Raw genomic sequence first — 25,075 nt, 5'->3', positions numbered from 1 at the left:
AAGGTAAGGCTGCGTACGATAGACTCTTGTGGTTCGGCTCTTTCCTGGACCCCGCGCATAGCGGAAGCTTAGTCCACCGGGTTTGGTTTTATTTTTTTTAGAGAATCCAACACTTTTCATACACATTTCTTACTTAGTTAAATAATGCATGTTCTTACTTTAATTTTTAACTATTAAGGTTAAATTGTTTGATTTGATCTAGATACTGGGTGTATTTAAGTATGTACCCAACTAATAGGGTGCTTCCGTTCCGTGTAGTAATGTTTTAGATAAAGTGAGCCGTTGTAATGACCATCATTAGACAGATAATTTAGGATATTAATACTAAATTCAAACTAAGTCCAGATCAGCTAAGGTTTATTACAAGCAGAGAACAGAGATAATTTAGAAAGAAAAATCCAAAAGAAAAAAAAAACTAGCCGTTGGAGTCGCCAATACTTCCCTCTCCCACTTGAATCGGAAAATAGGTCGTTGTCTGAAACATAACGTTCCAATCTAACCATCATCCTCTAATAACCCTTCAGCAGCAGCTGTATGTTTCTGCATCCAAGAAAATAGAAATTTTTCCCAAAGAACAAATATACTTACTTCTTTAGGTTCCAAGAACCAAACAGAAGAAAGAAGTGGGTTTAAGAAATGGGTGAATCGACTTCAGCTTGTCTTGTATGGTCCTTCTCTCAACCTTCTCAAGAACGCAGTGAGGTTAGTCCGATTAACCAGATTCAAGTTTGCTGCTTCAAAATTTCATGTATATTGTAGTTATTTTGGTAAAATGCAATCTTTTCCTTTGCCCATTAGGGTTGATGAATAACATTCAAAAACTTCCTGCTTTTTTTGTCAATATTATGTATATGGTTCTCCACTGTTTCATAATTGAGCTTATGGGTTTGTTTAAATGCAATCTTCTGCACCTTTGCCTATGACGGTTTAGGAAATTTTTTGACTAGTGAGTGGGGCTTTTGAGAATTCAAGCACTAGGTTTACTTTCCCTTTTGTTTGTTTCTGTATCTCCAATATTGACATTATCAATTATCGTTTCTTTTAATTAAACGGGTCAAAATGGAGGGGAATGGAATAAGGGATTCTTATTGTCAATTTTGGTACTGAGGCATAGTTGTTATTCTTCTTCTTGGTGGTGTTGTTATCATCAATTCTTTTAATGGATTCACGGTCTTTAAGCAGTCGTTGAGCCAGGAATTCTAACAAGAGGATTCAAAAAAAAATGTGAAAATGTCATTTCTAGTACTCCCTCTTTCAAATTAGACGAGCTACTTTCTTTTTTAGTCTGTTCCAAAATAAATGACACATTTCTAAATTTGGAAATAATTCAACTTTGAAATCTTCATTTTTTTACTCTTAATGAGAAACTTTTATAACCACACAAGTGTCATAGCCCACAAAACTTACCGTTTAAGCTTTTAAGACCACAAGTTTCAAAAGTCTTCTTCTTTTTCTTTAAACCCTGTACCGAGTCAAACTACCTCATCTAAATTGAAACGGATGGAGTAGTATTATTTTTGAACAACTTTTGCCTCTATGCTTATTTATTTATTTTTTTTAATTTCAAGGGGATTCAAAAACTCATACATATATATACAAGAAAGAATTTATTTTTACCCTATTGCACAGTCTAATTATTGCTCTTTAGTTTGTGATTCTGATGTTGTTTCATAGTTTATGAGCTATTTAAGCCGAATTAGTCATGGAATTTTCTCTCATTTGCTCTTTTCATTGAGCATGTCCGAGGAAAATTTGTTTAATGGATTGAAAATTCATTTGCAAATCTAGTCTCCTGAATATGTTTGAGATTGATATGTGGGAGTTACTCATTTAGAAGCTGAGCGGGAAAATTCCTCATTACAGGGAGACCCTTTACGTGCACTAACAGCATCAGTATCATTCGGAAGATTTATGAATGAATCCCTGGCTTGGGAGAAGTGGTCATCGTTTACTCACAATCGGTATCAAGAGGAAGTTGAGAAGTACTCAAGGCCTGGTTCAGTTGCTGAGAAGAAAGCTTACTTTGAGGCTCAATTCAAGAGAGCAGCTGCTAAAAAAGCAGCAGCTTTGCTCGAGCAGCAGAATGCAGCAGTTGGTGTGTCAACTGATCTGAATGTGACAAATCAAATCAATGTTCATTCCACAGTGGACTCTGAGTTGACAGGGACTAGCAGTTATGTGGGTGCTGATGAAGCACAGAGAGAAGAGGGGGATGTGACAAATCAACCCATTGATGATTCCCCAATGAAATTTGAGTTCACAGAGAATGGCAGCTATGGGGTCACTGAAGAAGCACAGGGAGGAGAGGACCATCTAAATGTGACAAATCCAAACCTTGACCATTGCACAACCTGCTCTGAGTTGCCAGAGAATAGCAGCTATGTGGGCGTTGAAGAAGCGCAGGGAAATGATGGGGATAATACATCTTCTTTTGGAAGCTATGCTACTCACGAAAAAAGTAACTTAGAACTTGCTGAGACTGAAAACTCAGCAGAACAATCTTATCCAACAGAGAATGAAGTCAAGTCATTGAATCAGGCGGAAAATGTTGTTGTAGAGGTCAATGAGAATATAGTCCAACTGAAGAAGAAGAAGAAGAAGACGCAAACAAAGGTTTGTCTGTAGCATTGCATAGTGCTTCTCTCTCTTTTAAGCTAAACTGGAATTCCTTCATTTCTAATTGAACATGCTTCAATCTCGTAGAATGCTTTTATGGCGGGAGACTCTGTGCTTTCACTGAAGAAGAAACCACTGTCCTCAACGAGTAGATTAACAAATAACAACGAATCATCAAAGTTGAGATCTCGTGTCAAACCGATGACAACTCTGCCACTGAAAGTGACTGATAATAGAAAGAATGGAAAAGACTTGATTGACAAAAAGCGGTCAAATCCAAAATCTCTTCAGACGCTAATCAAATTTTCTTCTCACAAAGAGGAAACAAATAAAACATTGTCTCCAATTCTTGAGAAGATAGTGAATTCAAGACTTGTCAGATCCGTCACCAAAACATCTAAAGACGGCAAAGTTCAAGAGACTTCAGCTCTGGTGCATTAATTGATCTTTGTCCTTAATTTCTCCTGGATTCTTGCTTTCAGTTATTTGATTTGATCATGCCATATGCATCTGCAAAATGCAGGCATCTGTAAGTGGGATATCAAAGCGCATTTCTGAAACCCCTCAACGAGAAAATAGAAGGTAAACTACATACTATTAAGAACTGAAAGAGCAGGTTAATGAAGACAAGACAGAGCATTATAATGATTTTTCTAGAAGTTGTGGCTTTCATTATTGATAACAGCAGTCGACGATCTTTAGTGATCTAAATGTTTTACTGAAACGGTCAAACTCTTTGCTTTTGCAGGACTAGAACAAAGCTTGACCAACCATTCTGTAGAAGCGACACAGAAAAGGGTGAATTGCTATCACACTCAGGGTGAGAGCTTCTGGACCCATCTTTTGTTTGGGAATTTGTCTTTTTGCCATTTGGTTATTGATTTCAGTTTGAAAAGGACCTTCAGTTATCTGTTGAGGAGAGAATGTAAAGTGAGCTTTCTTTCATTTATATGCATGCTCTTCAAGATTTGACTTTAATAATCGTTCTAGTTCTCTACATGTTTTTTAAGTGAAGCACCTTTCTGCTTTATTTGATGTAGTTAGTTTCTAAATTTTGCAAGTAGAGGCAAATAAAAGGTCATGTTGCAAACAACGATTGTTTTACCTAACAATTTACTTTGTTGGGCCATTTTGAGCTGAAGCCATTTACCTTTTGGAGCAGAAATTTCGAATCAATAAACGAGAATGGAAACAGAACATGTTCCCGTACTGTATTTTCTCCTTTCAGCTTAAGAAGTGAAGAAAGAGCAGCAAAACGAAGAGAGGTACATGAAGAGCTGATCAATGTCTATGTTTCTGTTCTTTCTTTGATTTGTCTAATCTGATCATGCACTTGTAATCTGTTCCACTTCAGTTCTTTCAGAAGCTAGAACAAAAGCCGAACACAAAGGAAGCAAAAAAGCAGCAGTTACATGCAAAACCAAAGGTCATTTCCATCACTTTGTTTCCAGAGGAATAACATATGTGAAATATAGGCTCATACTATATGGTACTCATCATAAAATTAGGCTGGACCTAACACTCTTCCTCTCTCTCCATGAAATGAGTAAGGAGGCGAAGAATAGATTTTAGGATCACCAAAGACATGAAATTGAGTATTTTGCAGACCATCACACCATATCCATGGAATATATACATTTTCCAAATTAATATCATCATTACCACTCCTCAACTCTAGCAAGTAGAGGATAAATGAGACTACACATCTTGAAGGAATGGGGCTGAATTGGTCTCATGTGTCTGAGCAGAGAAGAAGATTGAATTTCTTTGGCAGTATGCTAACGGGAGTTGATTTCTCATTTTTACAGGAGAAAGCCACCAGCAGTTCTAAAGTGCTTATATCAAGAGCTAAACCAAATCCAAGCATTCATCATGAAAGAGAATCATTTACCAATCAAACGAAAAAGGTACTATTCCCTTTTCCATTGACAAGCTGGTTGTCACCATTAGCAGCAACATCGTTGAATCAATGAGGCGGAATTGGTTCATGTTCCTGAGCATTGAAGAAGATTGAATAATTTCTTTGGCAGTATGCTAACGGGAGTTGATTTCTCATTTTTACAGGAGAAAGCCACCAGCAGTTCTAAAGTGCTTATATCAAGAGCTAAACCAAATCCAAGCATTCATCATGAAAGAGAATCATTTACCAATCAAACGAAAAAGGTACTATTCCCTTTTCCATTGACAAGCTGGTTGTGTCACCATTAGCAGCAACATCGTTGAATCAATGAGGCGGAATTGGTTCATGTTCCTGAGCATTGAAGAAGATTGAATTTCTTTTGCTAGTTATGCTAAGGAGAGTTGTCTTCTTTTGCAGGAGAAAGCCACTAGAAGTTCTAAAGTGCTTACATCAAGAGCTAAACCAAATGCAGGCATTCAGCTTGAAAGAGAATCATTTGCTAATCAAACGAAAAAGGTACTATTCCCTTTTCCATTGACAAGCTCGTTGTTACCATAAAGCAGCAACATCGCTGAATCAATGAGGTGTAATTGGTTAATGCTCCTGAGCATTGTAGAAGATTGTATTTCTTTGCTAGTTATGCTAAGGAGAGTTGCCTTGTTTTGCAGGAGAAAGCCACTAGTAGTTCTAAAGTGCTTACATCAAGAGCTAAACCAAATGCAAGCATTCAGCATGAAAGAGAATCATTTACTAATCAAATGAAAAAGGTACTCTTCCCTTTTCCATTGACAAGCTAGTTGTTACCATAAAGCAGCAACATCGTTGAATCAATGAGGCGGAATTGGTTCATGCTCCTGAGCGTTGTAGAAGATTGTATTTCTTTGCAGGAGAAAGCCACTAGTAGTTCTAAAGTGCTTACATCAAGAGCTAAACCAATTGAAAGCATTCATCATGAAAGAGAACCATCAAGTAATCAAATGAAGAAGGTACTCTTCACTTCTCCATTAGCAAGCTAGTTGTTACCATTAGCTGCAACGCTGTTGAATCAATAGGGTGGAATTGGTCTCTCCTGTGTGTGTGCAGGGAAGAGGATTGAATTTCTTTTGACAATGTTAAAATATCTAAAGAGTATGTGTCTAGATTCATAAAGGTCTAGATTTATTGTACTTGAATAGAGAAAATCATACAGAATTTATACATATCCTTAGACTTGTATAAAAGGAGCACCTCTTGTACATTATTAGTCAAGACAATCACATGGTAGCGAATTCTCAATTATCTTGGTAGAGACTTAAAGAGCAAACGGTACTGCAGACTCAAAGAGCTTCCGCTGCTGGCAGACGATTGAATTTCTTTTGACAATGTTAAAATATCTAAAGAGTATGTGTCTAGATTCATAAAGGTCTAGATTTATTGTACTTGAATAGAGAAAATCATACAGAATTTATACATATCCTTAGACTTGTATAAAAGGAGCACCTCTTGTACATTATTAGTCAAGACAATCACATGGTAGCGAAGTCTCAATTATCTTGGTAGAGACTTAAAGAGCAAACGGTACTGCAGACTCAAAGAGCTTCCGCTACTGGCAGACGATATCGGCCAATGTGTACTGCCTGCCAAGCCAGTGTTCTCTTGTTTGTTCTTCCTTTTAGTGACCGTCGACGCCCCTTTATTCGGCAACCAGTACTCCTATCTCTGGTCGACCTTTCAGGTGTCACTCCTCTCTCTAGGATCATTCGACCACCCTTCATCTCTTCAGCAACCGGCGCTGCTACTTTTTACGAGACCAAATACCTCCTCTAACCTTGAATTTTCTAGTTATTGTTCTGTCAATTCAAATTACGTTGATAATGTTCACGATTTTTGCAACCCCATATCTTTTCAGTTATTGAGAACAGATTCTGGAGGAAAAAATTCCAACACTGCTTTAGAATAGAATATCATGCAGAATTTATTTGTACATAGCAAAGACTAATATATAAGGAACGCCTCTACATTGTTAATCAAGTCAATGAGAAGCTTTTCTATTTTCATGGGAAGTATGCTAAGGAGAGTTGTCTCGTTTTGCAGGAGAAAGCTACTAGTAGTTTTAATATCAAGTGAATATGTGTCTAGATTCATACACGTCTAGATTCATTCTATTTGAATAGAAATCCATACAAAATTTATTTGTACATAGCCTAGGACTAATATATAAGGAGCACCTCTACATTGTTAATCAAGTTAATGAGAAGCTTTTCAATTTTCACAGGCAGTATGCTAAGGAGAGTTGTCTCGTTTTGCAGGAGAAAGCTACTATTTGTAGGTTTAAAGAGCTTACATCAAGAGCTAAACCAAATGCAAGCATTCATCATGAAAGAGAATCGTCAAGTCATCAAATGAAGAAGGTACCATTCTCTTTTCTTCTTTGACAAAACTAGCTGTTACCATTAGCAGTAACCATATGAAATTGATAGATAACACAGCTGCTTAAGAAACAATTTGCTTTCCCATACACGTGTCACTTGTTGAAGACCAATGTCAAGGACACTAGACAAAGTCTTCTATGCTGGTAAAACCTAAGTTGACAGGACACTAGACAAAGTCTTCTATGCTGGTGAAACCTAAGTTGCTCGGACGCGGGTGCGGATCTAGAGGCCGGATCCTTCGAGATGTAAATTCTAACATTCGGTGATATGGATCCTCGTATAGATATGGGTGCGGGGATCTGCCTAAAAAAAATTTAAAAAATAAAAACATAAAAATATCTCTAAATTATGAAAAATTTTGTGGAATACTTAGATATAACTTGTAAAGTGTAAATTTCTTTTTTATTCTCAAGTTGTAGATAAGTAAAGGATTGATTTTCTAGATAAGGTATATGCATGATTTCGGGAATTAAATTGTATCTCGTCTCAAATTTTTCTGTCCGTCGTGGTTAAAGTACCTAAAATTGTTTGATCACACCCATACTAGTGTCGTGTCGACACGGGTGCGGCACCTAAACTGACGTGTCGGAGCAACTTAGGCTGAAACTGTACACTTTTTGGTTCTCACCTTATCCATCTGCGGTTTGCAGATGCCGCAGCAACCTTGCTCGCCAAAACTCAGTAGGAAGCCAGTGTCAGAAGTCCAGGACAACAAAAGTCGACAACCCTGGAGGCTTTTGGGGAAACCTTATGGATCAAAAGATGTTAAAAGGGAAAACAACCTTCCAAATCATTTCCCAGTGAAAGGTAGATCACACAATCCCAAATCATTTATCAGTGGGAGTACGCAGGAAAATGCTTCGCCAAATATCCAAGTTTAAGACAGCTGCCGATCATAAAGAGCATTTTCTGCATGTTATATAAGACACTGCTCCAAATGTCTAATTCAATAGGGTACCCATTGTGTTTCCAGTCGAGTGGTGAAATTCTGCATGTTATATAAATAATATATGGTTTAATTCTTGGCTGACTTTGTCATTTCTTTTTAATAATATTAATTTTGGCATCTTATGCAGCTAATACAGAATAAAGATAATGATTGAGTTTGTGACAGGACCAAAATCAAGCTTCATGGTATGGCACCTATGTTACAGAATAAAAACATTGATTTTCTGGAGATTTTATGACTGGGCCCAAACTCCAGCAATTTCTCTTTCAAATCTTGGAAAAACCTTCATACTAGTAACAATTTGCAGAAGCTCCTTTTCTGTCTCTTCTCCGATTATCTTTTATGACCAAAGATGAGTACATCTGGAGGGATCAGCGTTGCAGCGTGGTAGTTGCTGACCCTTTCTAAATCTACTTACAATACCAGATAAAAAGAGTAATTTGTGTTCAAGAAGTGCCCATGCTCGTAAAGTACATTTTTGTGAAGATGATCTTCCACTCCACCAAAATCAAAAAGCACCTCTTTTCTTGGGACGGTTTCTTTAGTTGAGAAAAACATGCCAGTTGTCGATGAGCAATGCATATTGTCTACCCCTCTAAAGCTTCCCAAATGGATAAAGGTTAGACTATGAACAGACCTTGGTCCAACACAATACCTTCCAATGAATCATTTGGATACTCATAATCAAACCTCAATGTATCATACAAGCATGTTGGAACTCCAGAAATGGTTTGTGGATCACTGTAGTCAAATTGTTGTATGTTCCGAAGTCCATAATAAGCTGGAAAACATTCACCTTGAATAGAAGCATCCTCACCTAGAGATGCAACAACTGATCCACTTCCCAAAGTTAGATTTCCTGGGCTTGATTGCAGACCATTGACTAGATTTTGATCTACATTTTGACTCGTCATACTCCATGTAGTACTTGGAATTTGCTCAAGAGCATGAAAATTTATTTGATGGCTCACAGGTTGAATGGCTTCCAATGCAGATAATTTTCCTACTCCACTTCTGCTCTTGAAGAAAGAAGGCTTATTTTCTTTACTGGAAACTCTGTCCCTCACTTCATGAGAAGGTACAAAGTTGAGAGAACAAGTTGGTTGTGTGCAAGACGGAAAACGTGGTTTGAAATCTTGTTTGTATTGAGGTTGTGGAGCTTCTCCAGTAAAGCAATATGGAGTGGGTACATTGAGACTTTTTACATCGGTATTGATCAATGCAAAGGAATCACTGAGGCTTGTCTTTGAACCAAAGTTATCTCCAACCACAGACCTAGGCTCTGCTACTGGCATTGAAACAACACCCTTTACCTTGCTCTCATATATGTTGGCCTTCCCATTTTGAACAATAGCCTTGTCTCCAGAAACACCACTACACTTGTCATTTATAACATCAGCGCACACATCCACTGGATACTGAGGAGAATTTTCTTTAGAAGAAACATTCGGATGCTTCATCCCACAAAATGAAGCTTTGACTTCATTTTCTTTCTGCAACCTAGTCAAGTATAGGCGATACTTCTGCAAGAAAATGATACTGTTGTGAGAACCTTTTTACCCTTAAGTTTATAAAACCTGGATTTCAAGAAGCAGAGAAGACCGCTCATGTTATATAGTCAAGGTGAATAGACTTACTATCCTTTATTTTATTTATCTCTAACTGGATCTGATTTTAGTGTGGAGACAATTTTCAAGAACCAAATCTGATCACAAGCGAGAGGTTCTTGGCTGAAGTGGCTGTATATGTTGGCAAAGTATGCCAATGCCTCTCATAAGAAACACAAGTTGTAAAAATATTCACCTGTAAGTGGCTAGCAACATTTTCTCTAGTCAACCATGGAACACCCATCAAGTCCAGTATCTTCTTGGGACCAGCTTCTGCCGGAAATAAAAAGCATTAACACTCTATCCCAATGGAAATAATTATTAGATATGCATACAGAAACTTTGAAGATGAATGGAGTTTAAGTTTAGGTTTATATCTTTTGGTGCAACTTAAAGAGAAATTTTGATGAACTTACTGTCAAATCCAATCTGGTTTACGGCTTTGACAAATTTCTGATGAAGATCTACAGTCCAAACTACTCTGGCTTTCTTCATGGAAGAAGAATCAACACATCTTGAATCAGAAATTTCTTTTTCATTGTCAAAATCTTTTCTCTTCTTGCCCGAAAGGAGTTCAGTTCCATTAAGCATCCACACTTCATCAAATTGGTCCATTTCATGGTTTCCGATGTCCCTTGCCTCGTGCATCCTTTTTCTGAGGACATGCTGCCATATGTTTCTAAGTTCTTTCATCCGTATAGGCTTTAAGAGATAATCACATGCACCGTGTTGAACGCCCTTCATCACCCTGCTTGTTTCTCCATCGACAGACATCACTGGAAAGGTAATATGAAAAATCAGCATATATGTAGAGGAGAAGAGGGAACAAAAGTTAGTACGTAAGGAAAGAGAACTGACTTATGACAGGAAGATCCATCTCAAGTCCAACATGCTCAAGAAGCTTAAATCCATCCATGTCAGGCATGTTAACATCACTAATCACAATGTCAAACCCATCCTTTCTTTCTCGGAGCAGATTCAGAGCCTCTCGTGCTAGACCACATACCGTCACTGCAAGAAACCAGTTATAAGATTTTGAGAAACCAAAGGTTGCAACTAAGAAAAAGAGTTCTACTTTAAGCTTAGAAGAAGTATTTGATATCTTTGTTTTATCAATAATGATTCATCACAGTGGACCAAAAGCACCAAAATAATACAATTGAGAGATGAGATGTGTATCACCAATGAGTTAGAGAATCCACATAGGTTCAAACTCTCAGTGCAGTTATCTCTAAAGCATCATACCAGAAGCATGATGCAGAGGTAGTTAGGAATGACCTGACTCTTGAGATAGAAAATAAAATTGTATTATGCAAGTATGAGAATTAGCAAAACTACTGCTTCAAAGATAATCATAAATCACCAATTGAGCATTGTGATCTTCATACGAGTAGGTGTAACTGTTGAACTCAAAAGGGATAGATTTACATCCCCAATTCAATGGAGCTATGAAGCTCCATTGAATAGATTTAAAGATAAAATAGAATGTCGATAATTGATTGTCAGTCTGAAAATCCAAAGAATTAATTTCTTAGTTCTCTTTGATGCCTCAGCTTGCCCCAAGAAAAGAAAGACCATTTGAAGTAGTAAATTAAACTTGCAGAAACAACAATCAAAACTGGCAGAGAACCAAAGGTGCACTAAAAACAATTTCATTGTTATTATCAAACAGAAAAGGCGTGGAGATCAATCAGTATAAGGATTCTGTAAAGAACTTTGCCTCTCTTTGGAATCTCACATAGGAATACATAATTCTAGGACTTTCACATGCACATAGAAAGCATCACAATTCTGGAAACAAAAACACACAGCCTTAAAATCGAGCTATGGAGATGAATTGTTGAAACTATAATTCAAGCTTCAAAATCCAATAAGATGATGCCACAAAATTTTCAAGAAAATGAGTAAAAAGGGTGTCTTTTTGCAGTAGTAAAAACAGAATTCAAGCTAGAAAATCCAAGATCATGCAACAAAGTGAAAAAATGAGTAAAAAGGGTATCTTTAATTAGAAAAAGAAAAAAAAAATTATGGCAGCATGAAACATTTCGCAACCTGATATAGGCGGTCTACTATTCTACGGCTCGACTTTGTGACCCGTAGATAGCACGGAAATAACATTGCTCCAAGACTCTAAGAAAGGGGGGTGGTAAAAAAGAATTCAAGCTGTATGAATTCAACCAGGTAGGATCATCATACAAAATATCAAGAAAAGGAATAAAGAGGAGGTTTTATAAACCTTCATAAGAGCACTTCTTAAGCATCTTTTCAAGAATTTTCAACCAGGTAGGATCATCATCAACAACAAGAACCCGTAGACCAGCCGGGAAATTATCACTTCTTGGAGAAGAAAACCCTGCAGTGGTCTTACTATTCTCCATCATAAAACAAAAAAACTCCAGATTCAGGACGACTACAACTTGGACCTGCGCGCAGCATATATATATATATATATATATATATATATATATATATATATATATATATATATATATATATAAAATAGGAATAAACAAAAGCAATAATGTTTTGATATGTGATAAGAGAGAGAGTGAGAGTGAGAGTGAGAGTGACAGACTAAAAAAGGAAGCTGTGTGAGACCCAATGACTTTTAAAATGGAAAGCTTTGTGGGAGGAGAATGAGGGAAACAACCAGCATTTTAGCGCCGGCTATCTCTATCTCGTTATAACGTCGTGTATGACTTGGCACTTTTTTTCCCCTTCAAATATCTTTGTTTTTCTCACAACATTATCAAATAGGACTTCATTTCAACAAAATTAGATTTTGACTTCTTTTTTTTTTTTCACCTTGCAAATTTGATGAGCCTCTTTTGGGATTCAAAATAAGTTTACATTTACAACTCTTATGTGTGGGCATATTAGAGGACTTAAACAATAAAGGAAATAAATATTATCATAAATATATATTGTTGAAACAAAAGAAAATGTATTATTATAACAAGAGACTTAAAGTTATCTATCTATGTTTTGTATTACTATAAAAGCACAAAATTTCAGTATAAAATATTCATCGATCTTTTATTCTTTATAAGTGCACTCTATGTAGAATAAAATTGTAATAAATTATTTATTAAAGCTTCACTATTTTTTTCCTAATCTCTTTTTTAGTTAACCAGTCGAGCCTTTATCTACCACAAGAAAACTAGCATATCGTTAAAAATTTACAATTAATTTTCAAGTTCTTATTTTAATTTTCCAGAATTTTAATACATTAGAAAATTGGTAACTTTAATTTTTTGAAATCATTATGTCCTCTATGATCAGGTTAGAAAACCTGTAAATATCAATTTTCATACCGTTTTCAATTTTTTTGGGGTATAGTAACCAGGGGCGGCCATCCAGATTTGGGGGGGCCTCATTTTTTATTACAACTAATAAGCTATATAAGTTTAAAACAATTATGTGAAATGAATATTTGATTTCTTACTTTAACAAATAGAAAAAAGAAGTATTTGCAATTGCTATGATTTCTGCCAAGAAAATTGCATCTGAAAGAAATATTGAATCCGAATTTCGTAAGAAACATGTGATATATATGAAGAAAGAATTTGATAAAAATGTTGAAAATTAAATCTCAAAATCTCTCAAAGAATCTTTTAGAGTTGACTGTTGAGTACTTTTATACATAGTAGACAAGATTACTTTTCACTCATAATAGAGTCGAACAATTCGAAGCATATGATAATATTTTTGGTTCTCTAAGCGGTAAGAAATTGAGATCACTAGATGATGGAAATTTGAAAACATATTGTTTTAATCTTGAATGTTGCTTAAATTATAATAATCAATTCGATATTGATGGTTTAGATTTATTTTGTCAATTAATCGTGTTATGAAAAATTGTACAATTAGAAGATAACAATTTATTTGATATACTCAATCAAATAAGAGGATTTGATTCTTTTTTCAAATTTCTATATTGCTTATAGTATAATATTATTAACTCATGTTACCATTACTTCATCGGAAATAAATTTTTCAAAACTAAAATTGATAAAATCTTACATAAGATCAACAATATCGCATGAGACGTTAAATGGATTAGCTATATTGTCAATGAGAAAGACTGTAATGTTCGGAGATTCCTAAGTGACTAATTAGGAAAGTAGCCTTCTTATCTTGGAGACTTGGGCTTAGCTTCAGTTGATTAATAATGAATTCCATCTTATCAACTAATGAGGCCCAATTGGAATTAAGGCCCAATACCATTCAACAATAAATACCAGCAAAAGGAGCTGAAGATCCAAGCATTATATGGTACAATTCTGTTACAATCCCAACTGCATATCCTTCTCTCTCTAAATTCCTAACCAACTTCTTTTCTTCTTCTTTTCTTCTTCTTCTCTTTCAGGTACTCTTGTTCAGTAGTTATGGTGGAACTATTGTACTTAGTTTAGTAGATTCATTGTAAAATTATTTTTTTGACATTTGATCAATAAAGCTTGGGTTTTTCATTCTCATTTCTTCAATTCTGTTCATTTCTTGAAGAAAACTACTAGTCTATTACAAGTTGGTATCAGAGCAAGTCCTGGCAACATGACAACACCAGAAACCCGATCCAAAGTTACAGAAGAAAGTATCAAAAAACTGGAGAATCAATTACAAAATTACATGGCAGAAACTAGTAAAAAGCTAGAATCGAATGACTCTAAAATGGATGAACTGAATCACAAATTCGATCTTTTGATGGACAAGTTCTTCGCAAGCAAGGATGGAATTTTGGGAAGTGCTCCAACAGCTGCTCATACAATAGAAGGATTTGTAGTAGAGGTAGAATGATGGAGAATCACGAGATTCCTGTGGGGTGATTCCAACTCCAAAATCGACTGCCCTTACTTCGAAGAAGGAGATCCAAAAGCTTGGCTGCGAAAATGCGAAAGGTATTTTCATTACAATCATATAATTGATCCACAACATAAACTTGAAACTGATGTACTGCATTTGAATGGTAGAGCAGAGGCATGATATTTTTCTTATCAATTGAGTAGGGGTACTGTTAGATGGGGTGAATTTGTGGAGGAAATCTGTAAAAAATTTAATGATGCTGATAATAGCAACCTAAATCTGCTAGGAAGTTTAAGAGGGTAGAGCAAAATGGATTAGTTAATGAATATTTGGAGAGGTTTGAAGATTTGAAGGTATGGGTGTTGATTAAACATCCAACCATAGCTGGAAAAAAATTTCTGGGGTTTTTTATAGAAGGGTTAAATAGGAGATTAGGCATACTGTTAAAATACTTGATCCCTATTCATTAAGTCATGCAGTAGAAAAAGTTATACACAAGGAAGAATTAATGGAGTCAATGAATAGGAAGAAAGGGTATGGAGGAAGACAGAACCCTCAGCCAAGTACTTTTGTTATTACTACAGGGAGCAAACCTTCTAGCTATGTACAGAAGGAGAATAACCATCAGACTTCAATCTCAGGGATTAAACTCTTTGAAGTTAGAAAAGCCAGGGGAGAATGCTATAAGTGTGGGGAAAGATACTTCCCTAGGCATGTGTGTAAGAATAAACAATTCAACACATTGTCAGGAACAACAGAACAAGAGCAGTTAGAGGTAGAAGATCAAATGGAGAATGAGATAGTTCCTGTTGAGAATTCAGAAGCTATCATAGATGAGACAATTAGTCTCAATGCATTATCAGGGACTATTACTTCTATAACTATCAAACTGAAGGGAGTATATGGGAAACAGGTATTGATGATCTTAGCAGACAGTGGCAGCACTCATAACTTCATAGCTAGAAGCACTACCAAGCAACTAGGATGTGCAATCCAAGAAGCTGTACCAATGAGGGTAGCTGTGGCAAATGTAGCATCTGATGAGTTACCACTCTTGCCCTCGATTCAAGTGAAAAACTCAGGGCATTAAATTTGAACACAAATTGAGGTTATTAAATATTGGGGGTTGTGATGTAGTCTTGGAAGTGGATTGGATGAGAAAACACAATCCAATCCTGTTTGACTTTATTGCATATAGACTACAAGTGAGTGTGAAAGAAAAAAGGGTAGTTTGAAGGGATAGTCTGAGGAAGGCAAACTACATAGTATGACAACCACTGGGGTGAAACAATTATTGAAGAAAGGACAGGTGCTATGGGCACATTTGTTCACTATTAATGTACAAACCACATAATTACCAAGTAGCATACCTGATAAGATTCATGACATTATAGCTGAGTTCCCAGGATGTTTGCTGAACCAAAGTGTCTACCACCAAGAAGAACTCATGATCATCAGATTCCACTTAAACTTGAAGCAGTACCAATCAATATCAGACCATACGGGTACAATTATTTTTAGAAGAATGAGATAGAAAATCAAGTTAGTGAAATGCTTAATAATGGTACTATACAACCTAGCCATTCCACATTCTCTTCCCCTGTATTGTTAGTTAAGAAAAAAGATGGAAGTTGGAGATTTTGCATTGATTATAGGGAATTAAACAAAATGACAATTAAGGATAAGTTTCCAATTCCCTTGGTTGATGATCTTATGGATGAGCTTAATGGTTCTTGCATTTATTCAAAAATTGATTTGAGGTCTAGTTATCACCAAATAAGAATGAAGGAAGGGGACATCTACAAAACTGCCTTTAGAACACATCTATGACACTATGAATTTAGGGTCATGCCCTTTGGCTTGACCAATGGCCCAGCCACTTTCCAAAGCCTCATGAATCAGGTGTTTAAACCTTTTTTAAGGAAGTTTGTATTGGTATTTTTTTATGATATATTAGTCTACAGTTCTTCAATGGAGACTCATGTATTACATCTCAGAAAAGTACTAGAGATTCTATAGAAGGAGCAGCTTTATGCAAAGTTGTCTAAATGTGCTTTTGGATAGGATAAGGTGGAATACTTGGGACACATTATCTCAGATGAAGGGGTTTCTACTGACCCTGCTAAAATTGAAGCAATGGTAAATTGGCCTGTACCTAAATTTGTAAAGGCCTTAAGGGGATTCCTAGGATTGACTGGCTACTATAGGAGATTTGTTAAATCTTATGGAATCATAAGCAGACCATTAACTAATCTGCTTAAGAAGAATGCCTTCCAGTGGAATAAAGAAGCAGAATCAGTCTTTCAGCAATTAAAGACAGCAATGTCAATAGTACCAGTACTTGGTTTGGCTGATTTCACCAAGCCTTTTGTGATAGAGACTGATGCATGTGCTACTGGAATGGGTGTTGTATTGATGCAAGGAGGCAGACCTATAGGTTTTTTTAGCATAGCATTAGCACTCAAGCACAGGGGATTGTCTACTTATAAAAAAGAGTATATGGCAGTTCTATCAGCTGTAGATAGGTGGAGGCATTACTTATAAGGGGCACTTTGTTGTTAAGACTGATCATCAAAGCTTGAAATACCTATTGGAGCAGAAGGTAACTACAACCTTACAACAAAAAGGGTTAACCAAGCTTATGGGCATTGACTATGAGGTTCAATATAAGAAGGGCAGTGAGAACAAGGTGGCAGATGCTCTCTCGAGGAGACATGAAGATGAATCTACTCTATTAGCTATATCCAGCCCACAGGCTACTTGGCTGCATGATATTATTGATAGTTATGAAGGGGATCCTATAGCATTACAACTACTAAGAGAGTTAACCATCAATACTAACAGCAAAGAGGACTATACTTTACACCAAGGAGTCATCAGATACAAATAGAAAATCTATGTGAGGAAAGGTACTGATCTAAGGGAAAAGATTCTACAAACTATGCATCATTCTACTATTGGTGGACACTCAGGGCAGCAAGGTACTTACAAGAGATTACAACTTCTGTTTCATTGGCCAAATATGAAAAAAGAAGTGTGTAAATGGGTGGAGGAGTGTGATGTCTGTCAACGAGTTAAATCTGAAAATGTCCACTCACCAGGCTTGCTTCAGCCACTGCCAATTCCAGACCAGTCATGGCAAGACATATCCATGGATTTCATGGAAGGATTACCCAATTCTGGGTGTAAAAATGCAGTGTTAGTGGTGATTCATAAGTTCACCAAGTATGGTCATTTCTTGGCCATTAAACACCCATTTTCAGCTCAAGAGGTTGTAGATCTATTTCCCAAGGAAGTCTATAGATTACATGGGTTACCTAAAATAATATGGTCTGATAGGGATCCTATATTCACTAGCCATTTCGGGCAGCATCTTTTCAAGACTATGGGCACCAAATTGAACATGAGTACAACCTATCATCCACAATCAGATGGACAGACTGAAAGGCTAAACAGGTACATGGAAACTTATCTACGAGCGATGGTATTTCATAATCCTAAGCTATGGACCAAGTGGCTTCATTTGGCAGAATGGTAGTATAACACCAACTACCATAATGCACTGAAAATCACCCCCTTTCAAGCACTGTATGGTTATCCACCACCACAATTACCTACAGGATCCTTGCCTAACACATGCCAATCACCAGCAGGAGTGAGCGTGGCTCAGCGTCAACATATGCTACAAACACTGAAGGATAACTTGACATAAGCACATGCTCGCATGAAGTTCTATGCAGATAGACTAAGATCAGAAAGAATAAAGCTACAGCCTTATCGTCAATCCTCTATAGATGTGCGCAGAAATGTGAAATTATGTGCCAAATACTATGATCCATACAAGATAGAACAGAAAATAGGATCTGTAGCTTACCGATTGCAGCTTCCACCCGGGTCGCAAATACACCTAGTGTTTCATGTCTCACAGCTGAAACGTCGCATAGGCCCCACCATCGTTCCAGCACAACAACCTCCCCTCTGCGATATGGAAGGAAAAGTCTTGATTCAACCAGTCACCATTCTTCAGAGAAAAATGATAAGGGTCAACAATGGAGTTGGGGTAAAAGTATTGGTTCAATGGGCTAATTTGAGTGAAAAGGAAGCTTCTTGGGAAGATTGGAGCTACATCAAACACCGATTTCCAGAATTTGTGGCTCAACTACGACCTTGAGGACAAGATCTTTCTTGAAGGAGACAGAGATATAATGTTCGGAGATTCCTAAGTGACTAATTAGGAAAGTAGCCGTCTTATCTTGGAGACTTGGGCTAGATAGGGAATGGGCTTAGCTTCAGCTAATTAATAATGAATTCCATCTTATAGGCCCAATTGGAATTAAGGCCCAATACCATTCAACAATAAATACCAGCAAAAGGAGCTGAGGACCCAAGAATTATACAGTGCAATTCTGTTACAATCCCAACTGCCTATCCTTCTCTCTACTTTCTCTCTCTAAATTCCTAACGAACTTCTCTTCTTCTTCTTCTTCTTCTTCTTCTTCTTCTTCTTCTTCTTCTTCTTCAGGCACTCTTGTTCAGTAGCTATGGTGGAACTATTGTACTTAGTTTAGTAGATTCATTGTAATATCATTTCTTTGACAGTTGATCAATAAAGCTTAGGTTCCTCATTCTCATTTCTTCAATTCTATTCATTTCTGAAGAAAACTCCTAGTCTATTACAAAGACTTATTAGGAGCAATGATTATAAGAAAATTATTAATAACTTTGCATCTAAAAAGAATTTAAAAATAGACTTTAAATAAAAAATAATAACTTTTTTCAAGTTAAGCTCCCTCATAAAGTTTAGCTTTAAGCCGCAAAATTTGTCTGGCCGCCCTAATAATAACAAAGGAATGCATTAAATCTTCTTTTCAAGTTTGAGATATTTATTTTAATTTTTCAAGTTACGATTAATTATTAGTTCTCCGATGGAGATATTCTTTAATTACCGGAAAAGTACCATCTATATCAAAAAGTAGCAACTACTCCCTCCGTCTCATAATATGTGTCATGATTTTCTTGTGCATGTCCCTTAAAAAAGAATAGCTTTTGACTATTTTGCCCTTATTAAATATTTTCTCAATTTGTGTGTCGGCTCTATCAATGACATTATACATATTTTTACTAAATGTGAATGTAATTGATTATTAAGGGTAAAAAAGAAAAATATAATCAATTTTATCTTGAACTTCGAAAACGACAAATAATTTAAGATAATTATTTTTAGTAACCACGACACATATTATGAGACGGAGGGGTAATACGTGAAAGCAATCATTTGATCCTTATGTTCATTATTTGAAGTTTGAACTTTTTAATTAGTTAAGAGAAAAATGACTATTTCCTTGTAATGGTGATATTAAGAATTCAATAAATCTCCTTTACACGTAGATTTAACTTTGACTAGTAGTTAGGACTTTAGAATAAATTTATCAAATTCATATTTGCCAGCAAGAGTTTTTATAACAAAAACTAATGTGTAGTATATTGTAACAAATGGCAAACATTTATTAATTAACCTGAAACAACATCAAGTAAATAATTAAATACTAGTACTAACAAATATACTTTGTGAAGCAAAATAATATATACCTTGTAAGACTGCTACAGCTATTTTATATGATATACAAGTACAAAAGTAAGAAAGTCGGTCTAACGTTTGGTATAGTTGAATTTTTATTTTAGAATTCAAGAAAATGAAAAATTCCTCTCAAATTTTCGCACTGACCTTGGATATGCAAATTTCCTAACTTGATATATATGTATTTAATTTTTATCTTATAGTACATGTGATGTACATACTATAATAATATTTGTATCGGTCAAAATTAGATCAGAGAAATTCGGCACGCGAAAACATAAGGCCGAAGTCGGACAGACCGAGGTCGGACAGTCATCAATAAGGTCGAGGTCGGACAATCATCAATAGCCGAGGTCGGACAGTCATCAATAGCCGAGGTCGGACAATCATCAATAGCCGAGGTCGGACAGTCATTAATAAGACCGAGGTCGGACAACGATGAAATAGCTAGTTTGCTTTGGAATCCTCAAATTGAATATTCTACTGAATATTCCCTTTAGGATTTTCTATGGATACTCCCTGTAAATAGGAAAGGAGGACTTCATATAAAAAGGGGGGCTCTCTCCCTCTCCCTCTCCCTCTTCCTCTCTCTAAGAAATATGTAAAACATCTCTCTGGAGGATCTGTGATCTCATACCTTCTTCGGATCCAAAAAAGGTCCTAAGGTTTTTGTATTTGTCTATTATTCGTCTTTATCAAATGAAAGAAGATCCGTCTCACTCAAGATTGGGTGAATCTTTTCCTTTATTTACATTTTATTGTCACTTAATATAACTTAATGCATCTTTCTTTATGCTATTAAATCTGGCCATAATCACGGCTAATACTTATACTCGACTATGTTTTTCTATTCATATTATTCATCTCGGATCTAAAGTTAATTATCTTTAATTAGGATTTACCCTTTCATCTTCTTTGATTGATTTGATCAAAAAAGTTTCGATATCTTTTGAGTCTAACATTATTATCATTTCTTGGAGAAGAAAATCTCGCCGTTGTCTTACTATTATTCATCATAAAATAGCTGGAAAAGACTCCGGTTTGAGGAGAATACTGGAGTAGAGCTAGGACCAGAACTTAGTAAGTAGTAGTAGTACTTTTATAAATAGGAATAAAGAAAAGTTATAATCTTATCATCCTTTATTTTGTGTTTTGACGTGTGAGAGAGGGAAAATCTTATTTTGTGTTTTGACGTGTGAGAGAGGGAAAATCTTATTTTGTGTCTCATACAACTGACACTAGTTGCATGAGATAACTTTTTTGTCTCACAGTTTTGTGGATCCAGATTTCTGTGGACCCAAAAGTGTAAGATTGGGGTCCACAAATTTATAAGACAAAAAGGAGAGTTGTATGAGACACAAAATAAAACTTCTCACGAGAAGTGAGAGGGACACACTAAAAAGAATTTTGAGAGACCAAAAACAAGTATTGAAAATGGGAAGTTTTGTGGGTTTTTGAGGGGATGTAATGAGTGAAACAATCAAAATACTTGGCGCAGGCTATTTCTCTAACTTTCGCTAACTCAAAAAAACCATAATGACCGAAAAATATAACTTTTCAGTAGTATTTTCTTATTTTATATTTTATTATTATTTATTTTCAGTTTAATAAATAATAACCCAATTAAAATAGAAAAAATTTATATTTTTAGTAGCTCCCAAAAATAATAGCCGATAAAATATATACTTTGTTTATATATATATATATATGTGTGTGTGTGTGTGTCTATATATATATATATATATATATATATATAGTGAATGCAATTAGTTTTGAACGACCGATCAACTTTTTGCTCTTAAAATAGGAATTATCCAACCCGACCCAACTCAATACCCATATACATAAAGTGAAGTAATACAAAAGTGATCCTACACCAAAAAACTTAGTTTGGAATGCATGAGATTTTTGATAAAAAAAAATAATAATAAAAGGTATTGATAATTAGGGAGCTCTTGAAACAATAATATTATTAATTTGAATGAAAATCTTTTTTTTAAAAAAAATAATAATATAGAAGTATCATGTTTTGAAGGGGGTGGGGGAGGGGGAGGGGAGAGGATTCACTTTTAATATTATTATGATTTTTATCTATGGGTATTGGATTGGGATAGGTTGGGTCATTTCTATATTAATTGGACTATTATTTATTACACTAAAATAAAAAAAATGTGGAATAAGATAATATTACCAAAAAATTGTATTTTTCGGTCACTATGATTTTATGATTTTTGTGTGAGGAAACATAGTTATATGACTTTGGTTAAAAAATATCATTATTGTATGACCATTTGTGAAATTTACCCCTAGCTTATGAGGACAGTACGTTTTTCTCTCTTACTTTTTTGAAATATGCAATTTTCAACTTTAATATCTACAAGACTTTCAAAAATAAAATTTCATTCAAATGACATTAGTTATTGAGGGAAAAATCTATATACCTTGCTAATGACGCTCTGCTAAGCCTATTTTAGGGTATACTAATACTATGTGCGGCCATATTGGAGGACTTAAACAATAAAAGGGAATAAGTTTTCTTGTTGAAGCAAAAGAAAAATGATGTGTTATATCAAGAGACTCAAACTTATATAAGTATAAATAGATTTTGGAGCTAATTGATGATTTTGAACTCTCTAAAAGACGTTCTATTATAAAAAGGGGCCGGGGTGCAAAATTGACGTAGTTAAAACAAATCATTTGAAAATCGAGTTTTACAAAAACACAAACTCTATAAGTCAATGTGCATTTCAAGAAAGTAGAATAGTAAGAAACAATTTTACCTTTCGAGAAATTAACTTGAATGTCAACAAAAAACGTAAAAATTGCACGGGGCGTCCTATTTGGTCACCCCCATTTAACCTATACCCATTTTTTTTTAAAACTTTCAAGTTGTACTCACTTTTTAAATAATTTCAGCATCATTTCTCCTCCTCCTTCGTTTTCTTCGTCTTCTTCTTCTTTCTTCTGCTGCTGTTTAAAAACATAATTACGTGAGCTGGTATAAACAAAATGATAACAATTGATAAACATCTATCTAATTACCTGAAATATGTCAAATGCTGGCATCGCGATGAGAAGTGATGTCTTGATAATTTGTCGCATGTTTCAGGGAAGAGGCACTGCAGTCACGAATTGGAGTTTGTATGTTTATAATTAGTATTTTAATGACAAAATATTCAAACTATAATTGAATTTGGAAAGTACGTAATTCATGTACGTACCAATAGCGGTTTTATTTTTGAAGTGCAATATTTAAAATGTCGCTCGGCATCATCTCAAATTTAAATAAGTTTTGCCCTTTTCTCTATAATAAAAAATCTGAATTTTTATTTTTTTCTCTATTTATTAATATATATATATATATATATATATATATATATATATAAATTGTAATCATAAAACAAAAATTTATTTTGTTTTAAAAATATTTCTCGAAAATTTTAAATTTTTTAAGTTTTAATAATAATTTTTAGGTATTGTATATTTACATTTATTTTATTTTCTAAACTTATGATTTACAAATTTCCTCACATTATCTCTAATTTATTTTTATTATTCAATATTTTAGTTTTTGAATTTATCTATTAGACTTGAGTTATGTGGACTTATCCATATTATGACTTTTCTTATCTTAATATAAAAAACTTTCTCATCTCAAATTTAAATAAATTTTACCCTTTTTCCATGATAAAAAATCTGAATTTTTATTTTTTCTCTATTTATTAATATATAAAAAAATTTGTAATCATAAAATAAATATTTATTTTGTTTTTAAAATATTTCTCGAAAATTTTAAATTTTTTAACTATTGTATATTTACATTTATTTTATTTTCTAAACTTATGATTTACAAATTTCCTCACATTATCTCTAATTTATTTTTATTATTCAATATTTTAGTTTTTGAATTTATCTATTAGACTTAAGTTATGTGGACTTATCCATATTATGACTTTTCTTATCCTAATATAAAAATTTTCTCATCTCAAATTTAAATAAGTTTTACCCTTTTCTCTATGATAAAAATCTGAATTTTAATTTTTTCTCTATTTATTCTTTATTTTTAATATTATATTATTCAATAACTAATATTATTACATTGTCATGTGAATTTTTATTATCTTGTTTGAATTTAATATCTATTTCTACCACACTCATTCTAATATAATATTGATAAAAATTTAAAAACTTTCTCATCTCAAATTCAAATAATTTTTATCATTCTATTTTCTAATTTGGACCGCATTTTAAAAAAGTATGTTATGCTTTCAAATTTAAACTAACTACACTCAATTCAAATATTAATCATAGTAAAATATTTTCTTACTTATCTGAATACATTATATCTAAATATTGCAGTAATATTTACGTATAAAATATTTGTTTGCGTGATTTATCAATATTAATATGACTTTGTTATTCTTGTTATTAAAATATTTTTTCTTGATTATTTAATTTTTTTTACCTTATAAATAATTTGTATACTTTATGCAAGATCTTAATTTGCTGCTTGAATTTATTTAATTTTTAAACTCAATAAATTTTTAATATCGTAAGTAAATTTTAGTTTTATTTTATAGCTCCAAAGTACAAATAGTCATAGCTTATCTCAATTTATGTCTTTCTATATTTTTTATTTTTTTATTCTAGTTTTTTAATTAATTTTTTACCTCCATATTTCTAGCTAATATAGAAGAAAATCTATGAGTGAATCAATATATATACACACACACACACACACAATTATACATATAAATATAAATATAGATATAAAGATTGGATTTGTCTAAGATCTATTTGGATTATGTATAAGATTTATTAAACTACTTTCATTAATTATGTTTTCATTTATAATTTTTAATTATTAATGTTGCCCTAAAATTGCCAAGTGGCTTCATTTTAGCTTGCCACTTGGCTTAACCACAATACATACTACTCTCCTTTTAATATAATACTAGTATTAGTACCCGCGCGATGCGCGGGCAAAAATCATATCAAATTGTGATGTAGGTTATTTGAATCATGTGCGAATAACCTTAAAATATAAACCTCTGAGATAAAAATTATATAATATTAGATATTAGTTATGAAGAAGGATATGAAATTATTGTTCAAATCTCCTAGTGGACAACCTATCTTTTTTTTTTTTATATATTTGTATTAGCATAATCCTTAATTGTAGTACTTGCATTTCATTTTGCTGTCAATATT

The 25,075-nt window shown here is 34.2% G+C and overlaps 2 protein-coding genes across 3 annotated transcripts; one reads left to right on the top strand and one right to left on the bottom strand.

Moving 5' to 3' along the window:
* Positions 1-402: 402 nt before the first annotated feature.
* LOC104240504 (protein WVD2-like 7) lies at positions 403-8,335 on the top strand. 2 transcript variants are annotated; one of them, XM_070165212.1, is made up of 15 exons: positions 403-702; positions 1,864-2,613; positions 2,704-3,048; positions 3,140-3,198; positions 3,365-3,436; positions 3,779-3,881; positions 3,971-4,042; positions 4,425-4,523; positions 4,681-4,779; positions 4,934-5,032; positions 5,185-5,283; positions 5,404-5,502; positions 6,805-6,906; positions 7,578-7,734; positions 8,004-8,335. In XM_070165212.1, the coding sequence occupies exons 1-15, from the start codon at positions 637-639 to the stop codon at positions 8,015-8,017; spliced, it is 2,235 nt and encodes a 744-aa protein (XP_070021313.1). In that variant the 5' UTR covers positions 403-636; the 3' UTR covers positions 8,018-8,335. The 2 variants fall into 2 exon arrangements, with proteins under 2 accessions (XP_070021313.1, XP_070021312.1); XM_070165211.1 differs by lacking the exon at positions 8,004-8,335 and having other exon boundaries at positions 7,578-7,949.
* Positions 7,937-11,910, bottom strand: LOC104240505 (two-component response regulator ARR11). Its single transcript, XM_009795368.2, has 5 exons — positions 11,720-11,910; positions 10,342-10,494; positions 9,900-10,259; positions 9,680-9,756; positions 7,937-9,399 (listed from the first exon to the last, which is right to left on the bottom strand). Exons 1-5 carry the CDS (start codon positions 11,862-11,864, stop codon positions 8,497-8,499), a joined length of 1,638 nt encoding a protein of 545 aa, XP_009793670.1. The 5' UTR covers positions 11,865-11,910; the 3' UTR covers positions 7,937-8,496.
* Between the last annotated feature and the right edge of the window lie 13,165 nt (positions 11,911-25,075).

Source organism: Nicotiana sylvestris, chromosome 12 (genome assembly GCF_000393655.2).
Source record: "Nicotiana sylvestris chromosome 12, ASM39365v2, whole genome shotgun sequence".
Classification (NCBI taxonomy): domain Eukaryota; kingdom Viridiplantae; phylum Streptophyta; class Magnoliopsida; order Solanales; family Solanaceae; genus Nicotiana; species Nicotiana sylvestris.
Note: the sequence above shows the minus strand (reverse complement) of the source record. Positions and strands in the feature narration are given on the sequence as shown.